At 70.2% G+C, this 9,530-nt stretch overlaps 1 protein-coding gene across 1 annotated transcript in view; it reads left to right on the forward strand.

The window, feature by feature from the left end:
* PLEC (plectin) overlaps positions 1 to 8,336 on the forward strand; it is a 29,357-nt gene extending 21,021 nt beyond the window's left edge. The window contains exons 19-20 of the mRNA XM_012722872.1: positions 8 to 1,000; positions 1,098 to 8,336. Coding sequence (XP_012578326.1) covers positions 8 to 1,000; positions 1,098 to 7,319 — 7,215 coding nt within the window. The 3' untranslated portion in view covers positions 7,320 to 8,336. The remainder of the gene's footprint in view (positions 1 to 7; positions 1,001 to 1,097) is intronic.
* Positions 8,337 to 9,530: the final 1,194 nt, after the last annotated feature.

Raw genomic sequence — 9,530 nt, forward strand, 5'->3', positions numbered from 1 at the left:
GGAGCAGGAGGCGGCGCGGCGCGCGCAGGCGGAGCAGGCGGCCCTGCGGCAGAAGCAGGCGGCCGACGCCGAGATGGAGAAGCACAAGAAGTTCGCGGAGCAGACGCTGCGGCAGAAGGCCCAGGTGGAGCAGGAGCTGACCACGCTGCGCCTGCAGCTGGAGGAGACGGACCACCAGAAGAGCATCCTGGACGAGGAGCTGCAGCGGCTCAAGGCCGAGGTGGGCGAGGCCGCGCGCCAGCGCGCCCAGGTGGAAGAGGAGCTGTTCTCCGTGCGCGTGCAGATGGAGGAGCTGGGCAAGCTCAAGGCGCGCATCGAGGCCGAGAACCGCACCCTCATCCTGCGCGACAAGGACAGCACGCAGCGCTTCCTGCAGGAGGAGGCCGAGAAGATGAAGCACGTGGCGGAGGAGGCCGCCAGGCTGAGCGTGGCCGCCCAGGAGGCGGCGCGGCTGCGGCAGCTGGCGGAGGAGGACCTGGCCCAGCAGCGGGCCCTGGCCGAGAAGATGCTCAGGGAGAAGATGCAGGCGGTGCAGGAGGCCACGCGGCTCAAGGCGGAGGCCGAGCTGCTGCAGCAGCAGAAGGACCTGGCGCAGGAGCAGGCCCGGCGGCTGCAGGAGGACAAAGAGCAGATGGCCCAGCAGCTGGCGGAGGAGACGCAGGGCTTCCAGCGCACCCTGGAGGCCGAGCGGCAGCGGCAGCTGGAGATGAGCGCCGAGGCGGAGCGGCTCAAGGTGCGCGTGGCCGAGATGAGCCGGGCCCAGGCCCGGGCAGAGGAGGACGCCCAGCGCTTCCGGAAGCAGGCCGAGGAGATCGGGGAGAAGCTGCACCGCACCGAGCTGGCCACTCAGGAGAAGGTGACCTTGGTGCAGACGCTGGAGATCGAGCGGCAGCAGAGCGATCTGGACGCCGAGCGCCTGCGGGGGGCCATTGCGGAGCTGGAGCGCGAGAGGGAGAAGCTGAAGCAGGAGGCCAGGCTGCTGCAGCTCAAGTCCGAGGAGGTACCTGCGCGCTGCCCACGCCGGCGGGGGCGGGGGGGCTGGGGGAGGGGCGCGTGCCTGGCTCCCTGCCGCACCTGACCACGTCCCCCCTTTCCAGAGGCAGATGGAGCAGCAGGAGCAGCTGCTGCAAGAGACGCAGGCGCTGCAGCAGAGCTTCCTGTCGGAGAAGGACAGTCTGCTCCAGCGGGAGCGCTTCATCGAGCAGGAGAAGGCCAAGCTGGAGCAGCTCTTCCAGGACGAGGTGGCCAAGGCGCAGAAGCTGCGAGAGGAGCAGCAGCGGCAGCAGCGGCAGATGGAGCAGGAGAAGCAGCAGCTGGTGGCCAGCATGGAGGAGGCCCGCCGGCGGCAGCGGGAGGCCGAGGAGGGCGTGCGGCACAAGCAGGAGCAGCTGCAGCAGCTGGAGCAGCAGCGGCAGCAGCAGGAGCAGCTGCTGGCCGAGGAAAACCAGCGGCTGCGGGAGCGGCTGCAGCGCCTGGAGGAGCAGCACCGGGCCGCGCTGGCACATTCCGAGGAGGTGGCGGCCACCCAGGCTGCGGCGGCCAGGGCCCTGCCCAACGGCCGAGACGCGCCCGACGGCCCCCGTGTGGAGCTGCAGCCCGAGCACGCCTTCGAGGGCCTGCGGCAGAAGGTGCCTGCCAGGCGGCTTCAGGAGGCCGGCGTCCTGGGTGCCGACGAGCTGCGGGGGCTGGAGGAGGGCCGCACCACGGTGGCCGAGCTGGCCCGGCGCGAGGACGTCTGCCGCTACCTGCAGGGCCACAGCAGCATCGCCGGGCTGCTGCTGCAGCCGACCAACGAGAAGCTGAGCGTCTATGCCGCCCTGCAGAGGCAGCTGCTGAGCCCGGGAACGGCCGTCATCCTGCTGGAGGCCCAGGCGGCCTCGGGCTTCCTCCTGGACCCCGTGCACAACCGCAGGCTGACTGTCAACGAGGCCGTGAAGGAGGGCCTGGTGGGCCCCGAGCTGCACCACAAGCTGCTGTCGGCCGAGCGCGCCGTCACCGGCTACAAGGACCCCTACACCGGGGAGCAGATCTCGCTCTTCCAGGCCATGCAGAAGGGCCTGATCGTGCGGGACCACGGCATCCGGCTGCTGGAGGCCCAGATCGCCACGGGCGGCGTCATCGACCCCGTGCACAGCCACCGCCTGCCCGTGGACGAGGCCTACCGGCGCGGCCTCTTCGACGAGGCGCTGAGCCGCGTGCTGGCCGACCCGAGCGACGACACCAAGGGCTTCTTCGACCCCAACACGCACGAGAACCTCACCTACCTGCAGCTGCTGGGGCGCTGCGTGCCGGACCCCGAGACCGGCCTGCGCCTGCTGCCGCTCACAGATCAGGCTGCCAAGGGCGGCGAGCTGGTGTATACCGACGCGGAGGCCCGGGACGTGTTCAAGAAGGCCACGGTCTCCGCCCCATTTGGCCAGTTCCAGGGCAGGACGGTGACCATCTGGGAGCTCATCAACTCCGAGTACTTCACAGCCGAGCAGCGGCGGGACCTGCTGCGGCAGTTCCGCACAGGCAAGGTCACCGTGGAGAAGATCATCAAGATAGTCATCACGGTGGTGGAGGAGCGCGAGCAGAAGAGCCAGCTGTGCTTCCAGGGCCTGCGCGCGCTGGTGCCCGCCGCCGAGCTGCTCGACAGCGGCGTCATCGACCACGACCTCTACCGCCAGCTGCAGCAGGGCGAGCGCTCTGTGCAGGAGGTGGCTGAGGCGGAGGCCGTGCGCCGCGCCCTGCACGGCACCAGCGTCATTGCGGGCGTGTGGCTGGAGGAGGCCGGCCAGAAACTGAGCGTCTACGAGGCCCTGAAGAAAGACCTGCTGCCGCCAGAGGTGGCTGTGGCCCTGCTGGAGGCGCAGGCTGGCACCGGCCACATCGTCGACCCTGCCACCAGCGCCCGGCTGACCGTGGACGAGGCCGTCCGCGCCGGCCTGGTGGGGCCCGAGCTGCACGAGAAGCTGCTCTCCGCTGAGAAGGCCGTGACGGGCTACAGAGACCCGTACTCGGGGCAGAGCGTCTCTCTGTTCCAGGCCCTGAAGAAAGGCCTCATCCCCAGGGAGCAGGGCCTGCGCCTGCTGGACGCTCAGCTGTCCACGGGGGGCGTCGTCGACCCCAGCAAGAGCCACCGCGTGCCTCTGGACGTCGCCTGCGCTCGGGGCTACCTGGACAGGGAGACCAGCGAGGCCCTGTCGGCGCCGAGGGACGATGCCAAGACCTACTACGACCCCAGTGCGCAGGAGCCGGCCACCTACGCCCAGCTGCAGCGGCGGTGCCGCCCCGACCCGCTGACAGGGCTGAGCCTGCTGCCCGTCTCGGAGAAGGCCGCCCGGGCCCGGCAGCAGGAGCTCTACTCCGAGCTCCAGGCCCGGGAGGCCTTTCAGAAGGCCACGGTCGAAGTCCCCGTGGGCACCTTCCAGGGCCGGACGGTGAGCGTGTGGGAGCTCATCAGCTCCGAGTACTTCACGGAGGAGCAGCGGCGGGAGCTGCTGCGGCAGTTCCGCACGGGCAAGGTCACCGTGGAGAAGGTCATCAAGATAGTCATCACCATCGTGGAGGAGGTGGAGACCACGCGCCGGGAGAAGCTCTCCTTCAGCGGCCTCCGGACCCCTGTGCCCGCCAGCGAGCTCCTGGCCGCGGGGGTCCTCAGCAGGACCCAGTTTGAGCAGCTCACGGACGGCAAGACGTCAGTCAGGGCCTTGTCGGAAGTGGATTCGGTGCGGGCGCTTCTCCAGGGCACTGGCTGCCTGGCCGGCGTCTACCTGGAGGACTCCCAGGAGAAGGTGACGATCTATGAGGCCATGCGGCGCGGCCTGCTGCGGCCCAGCACGGCCACCCTGCTGCTGGAGGCCCAGGCGGCCACCGGCTTCCTGGTGGACCCAGTGCGGAACCAGCGCCTGTACGTGCACGAGGCCGTCAAGGCCGGCGTGGTGGGCCCCGAGCTGCACGAGAAGCTGCTGTCGGCCGAGAAGGCCGTGACGGGCTACACGGACCCCTACACCGGGGAGCAGATCTCGCTCTTCCAAGCCATGCAGAAGGGCCTGATCGTGCGGGAGCACGGCCTCCGGCTGCTGGAGGCCCAGGTCGCCACGGGCGGCGTCATCGACCCCGTGCACAGCCACCGCCTGCCCGTGGACGAGGCCTGCCGGCGCGGCTACTTCGACCAGAAGCTGAATGAGATCCTCCGCGACCCCTCGGACGACACCAAGGGCTTCTTCGACCCCAACACGCACGAGAACCTCACCTACCTGCAGCTGCTGGGGCGCTGCGAGCCGGACCCCGAGACCGGCCTGCTCCTGCTGCCGCTCAGAGGGGCGGAGAAGGCCGAGGTGGTGGAGACCACGCAGATGTACTCCGAGGAGGAGACCCGGCGGGCCTTCGAGGAGACGCAGATCGACATCCCCGGAGGCGCCGGTGGCGGCCAGGGCGGCACCATGTCCCTGTGGGAGGTGATGCAGTCGGACCTGATCCCCGAGCAGCAGCGGGCCCAGCTGATGGCCGACTTCCAGGCCGGCCGGGTGACCAAGGAGCGCATGATCATCATCATCATCGAGATCATCGAGAAGACCGAGGTCGTCCGGCAGCAGAACCTGTCCTCCTACGACTACGTGCGCCGCCGCCTGACGGCCGAGGACCTGTACGAAGCCCGCGTCATCTCCCGCGAGACCTACAGCCTGCTCCGGGAAGGCACCAAGACCCTGCGCCAGGTGCTGGACGAGGAGTCCGCCTGGCGCTTCCTGTACGGCACGGGCTGCGTGGCCGGCGTCTACCTGCCCGGCTCCAGGCAGACGCTCACCGTCTACCAGGCCCTCAAGAAGGGGCTGCTCAATGCCGAGGTGGCCCGTGTGCTGCTGGAGGCCCAGGCCGCCACGGGCTTCCTGCTGGACCCGGTGAAGGGGGAGCGGCTGACCGTGGACGAGGCTGTGCGGAAGGGCCTGGTGGGCCCCGAGCTGCACGACCGGCTGCTCTCCGCGGAGCGGGCGGTCACCGGCTACCGGGACCCCTACACGGAGCAGACCATCTCGCTCTTCCAGGCCATGAAGAAGGAGCTGATTCCCGCCGAGGAGGCCCTGCGGCTGCTGGACGCCCAGCTGGCCACGGGCGGCGTCGTGGACCCACGCCTGGGCTTCCACCTTCCCCTGGAGGTCGCCTACCAGCGCGGCTACCTCAATAAGGAGACGCACGATCAGCTGTCGGAGCCCAGCGAGGTGCGCAGCTACGTGGACCCCTCCACAGACGAGCGCCTCAGCTACGCCCAGCTGCTCAAGCGGTGCCGCCGCGACGAGGGCAGCGGCCAGCTGCTCCTGCCGCTCTCAGACACCCGCAAGCTGACCTTCCGCGGCCTGCGCAAGCAGATCACGGTGGAGGAGCTGGTGCGCTCCCAGGTCATGGACGAGGCCACGGCGCTGCAGCTGCAGGAGGGGCTGACCTCCGTCGAGGAGGTGTCCAAGAGCCTGCAGCGGTTCCTCGAGGGCTCCAGCTGCATCGCCGGCGTCTACGTTGACGCCACCAAGGAGCGGCTGTCGGTGTACCAGGCCATGAAGAAGGGCATCATCCGGCCCGGAACCGCCTTCGAGCTGCTGGAGGCCCAGGCGGCCACCGGCTACGTCATCGACCCCATCAAGGGGCTCAAGCTGACGGTGGAGGAGGCCGTGCGCATGGGCATCGTGGGCCCCGAGTTCAAGGACAAGCTGCTGGCGGCCGAGCGTGCCGTCACCGGCTACAAGGACCCCTACTCCGGGAAGCTCATCTCGCTCTTCCAGGCCATGAAGAAGGGCCTGATCCTCAAGGACCACGGCATCCGGCTGCTGGAGGCCCAGATCGCCACGGGCGGCGTCATCGACCCCGAGGAGAGCCACCGCCTGCCCGTGGACGTGGCCTACAAGCGCGGCCTCTTCGACGAGGAGATGAACGAGATCCTCAGCGACCCCTCCGACGACACCAAGGGCTTCTTCGACCCCAACACGGAGGAGAACCTCACCTACCTGCAGCTGATGGAGCGCTGCGTCACCGACCCCCAGACGGGGCTGTGCCTGCTGCCGCTGAAGGAGAAGAAGCGCGAGCGGAAGACGTCCTCCAAGTCCTCGGTGCGCAAGCGCCGCGTGGTGATCGTGGACCCCGAGACGGGCCGGGAGATGTCGGTGTACGAGGCCTACCGCAAGGGGCTCATCGACCACCAGACCTACCTGGAGCTCTCGGAGCAGGAGTGCGAGTGGGAGGAGATCACCACCTCGTCCTCGGACGGCGTGGTCAAGTCCATGATCATCGACCGCCGCTCGGGCCGCCAGTACGACATCGACGAGGCCATCTCCAAGAGCCTCATCGACCGCTCGGCGCTGGACCAGTACCGCGCCGGCACGCTCTCCATCACCGAGTTCGCCGACATGCTCTCCGGAAACGCCGGCGGCTTCCGCTCCCGCTCGTCCTCCGTGGGGTCCTCCTCCTCCTACCCCGCCAGCCCCGCCGTCTCCCGGGCCCAGCCGTCCTCCTGGTCGGACCCTACCGAGGAGACGGGCCCAGTGGCGGGCATCCTGGACACGGAGACGCTGGAGAAGGTGTCCATCACAGAGGCCATGCACCGCAACCTGGTGGACAACATCACCGGGCAGCGGCTGCTGGAGGCGCAGGCCTGCACCGGGGGCATCATCGACCCCGGCACCGGAGCGCGCTTCCCCGTGGCCGAGGCTGTCAGCAGGGGCCTGGTGGACAAGATCATGGTGGACCGCATCAACCTGGCCCAGAAGGCCTTCTGCGGCTTCGAGGACCCTCGCACCAAGACCAAGATGTCGGCTGCCCAGGCCCTGAAGAAGGGCTGGCTCTACTACGAGGCGGGCCAGCGCTTCCTGGAGGTGCAGTACCTGACGGGCGGGCTGATCGAGCCCGACACGCCCGGCCGCGTGCCCCTGGACGAGGCCCTGCAGCGCGGCACTGTGGACGCCCGCACTGCCCAGAAGCTGCGCGACGTGGGCGGCCACTCCAAGTACCTCACCTGCCCCAAGACCAAGCTCAAGATCTCCTACAAGGACGCGCTGGACCGCAGCATGGTGGAGGAGGGCACGGGGCTGCGGCTGCTGGAGGCCGCCGCCCAGTCCAGCAAGGGCTACTACAGCCCCTACAGCATCAGCGGCTCGGGCTCCACGGCCGGCTCCCGCGCCGGCTCCCGCACCGGCTCCCGCGCCGGCTCCCGCCGCGGCAGCTTCGACGCCACCGGCTCCGGCTTCTCCATGACCTTCTCTTCCTCCTCCTACTCCTCCTCGGGCTACGGCCGCCGCTACGCCTCGGGGCCCGTGTCCTCCCTGGGGGGCCCCGAGTCCGCGGTCGCCTGACCCCTCGCCCGCCCCTCGCCCCTGCTCTGCATGCGGCCAGGCTCCCGCCGGCCGTTGGGGTCTCTCTAACAGTTTAAGGTGTCTTCCTCCCAAGTGGTGCCTAAAGTTTTACCAAAAAGACCAGACTAGTACACGAACCCACCTAGTGTCCAGACAGCTCTTGGCTCGAGGGGCTGCCCCGCCCCGCCCGCCGTCGCCCCGCCCCCCTCGCCTGCCACTCGCCACAGCCAGGTGCCTTGGAGGGTCCAGAGCTGGGCCCCTCCCGTCTCCCCAGGGCGGGGGTTTGTCCCGGTGAGGTCCGCAGCCTGCAGGCTGCCCCGCCAGACCGCCTTGCTCCCCTCAGGCCCTCACCGGTGCCCTGCGTCCGGCCAGCCTGCTCGCCCAGCGGTCCTGCCTGGGCCCTCCCCTCCAGCCTGCCCAGAGAAGCCCCTTCCCCATGGGAAGAGGAGGGTCCGGTCGGCCGCGCCAGCTGGCCCGGCCAGCCCCCGCCTGCCCCCGCGCCATGCCTGCAGGCTGTGCTCGCTGCATTTCGCTCGCGCCCCGCGCCCCAGGCCTCTGGCTCCAGCCTTCTCGCCTCAGCTCCCTCCTAAGTGCCTTCTGTGTCCTCCCTCACGCCCAGGCCCCGGCTCTGGGGGAGAAGGCTCGCCCCGCCCAGCTCTCCGGCTGTTCTCTCCTGGCCCTGGGCCCTGGGCCCAGCCTGTGGAGCCCTCCCGGGGCAGCCCGCTCCGGGGGCGTCTCCTGGTCTTTCCAGGGAGCCCAGCCCTTCCACGCGGCCCCAGGCTGGGCTGTCTGCTGACCTGGGCCCGCCAGCACCGCCCCGTCCCGCTCCAGCGGCCCCTGGCCCGGGGCCTCCCGCTGCCTCCATGCTGCCTCCACCCCGTGACCGAGCTTTGCATGTCCCACTGCCCCGCCAGTGGGGCGGAGCCCCGGGCTCCCCGCCGCCTCCGTGAGGGCAGAACACTAACCCGACCAGGGCGGGCCTGCAGCGCTCGCCCCAATAAAAGCAATTCCAAACTCCCTGGAGTCCTGCCGCTTTCTTCCCTGGGACCTCGGCCGCAGCCCTTCCGCGGCCCCTCAGGCCCGGCACCCTTGGGGGGGGAGCCTGGCCCAGGGGGGAGCCTGGCGGCCTCCCCTGCCGCGGGGAGGGAGCTGCGTGATGCAGGTGGGTGGCCTCCAGGGGAGGGCGTGGTTGCGACCAGCCAGCTGAGGACGCGGCCAGCTGAGGACGCGGGTGGGCACCTCCGGTCCTCACACCCGTCTGCTCTGGCTCCGGGGTTCTCTCTGGGAAAGCTCACAGGAGGGGTGATTGGGGCCCGCGGGGCGGGAGCGGGAGCCCTCCTCAGGGCCGAGTGTCCCTCCAGACCCTCGGGCCTCTGCCGCCAGGGGCTGTGAGCAGTGACGCCGGGCTGGCTTGTGCGGGGGACCCCCCCGGCCAAGCCTGGGCGCCAGGCAACAGGACCACAGGTGCCAGCGTCGGTCCCCAGGTGCACCAGGCGCGCCCCAGCGGCAGCCGGCCCCTCCTCCCCGCCTTCCACTGCTGCCCCCGCCCCGCTGGAGGTCCAGAGCCAGGCTTCACAGTGGACGCAAGGCCAAGGCAGGGGCAGGGCTGAAATAGGGGTGGGCAGGGCGGGGGGCAGGGGGCCAGGTGGCGGATGGGACGGCCACTCACCTGACCCGGGCCGAGAGGGGAGAGCCGCCGAAGACCCAGCCCAGAGGGGCCTGTGGGCCCGGGCCCAGCGCCGGTCAGGCCCGCCAGAGGACCAGCCAGTCTGTGGGTCTCAGGGCGCAGCCAAGAGGCCTCCGGCTCCGGAGCAGGCGCCCTGGGGCGCGTCTGACGCGGGAGACTCGGAGCTCACCGTGGCCACGCGTGGCGGCGCCTCGCCCGGAGGGCGTCGGGGATGGCGGCCGCGGTCACCCGGGTCTGGGCCGCCCTGGCCAGCAGGGGCCGCGGCTGTCCCCAGAGGCGGGCTCGGGGCGCCCCGCGTTCGCAGCCCTGAGTTGCTGGGCGACCGAGGCCCTGTTCCTGCAGAGATCGTCTTCTCCTCATCCTTTCAGCTTCTCCTCAGCCTTTCAGCTTCAGCGCTTCCATCCTCTGCGCCAGCAACAGCCTCTGCTGGCAGGATGAGCCTGACCCTGCGCCCACCCTGGCTTATATCCTCTCTCAGGGCCCCGCCCACAAGTCTGATTGGGCCATTTTCAGCCTTGCGGCTG

This window comes from Condylura cristata, unplaced genomic scaffold (genome assembly GCF_000260355.1).
Source record: "Condylura cristata isolate star-nosed mole 26May11 unplaced genomic scaffold, ConCri1.0 scaffold00009, whole genome shotgun sequence".
Classification (NCBI taxonomy): domain Eukaryota; kingdom Metazoa; phylum Chordata; class Mammalia; order Eulipotyphla; family Talpidae; genus Condylura; species Condylura cristata.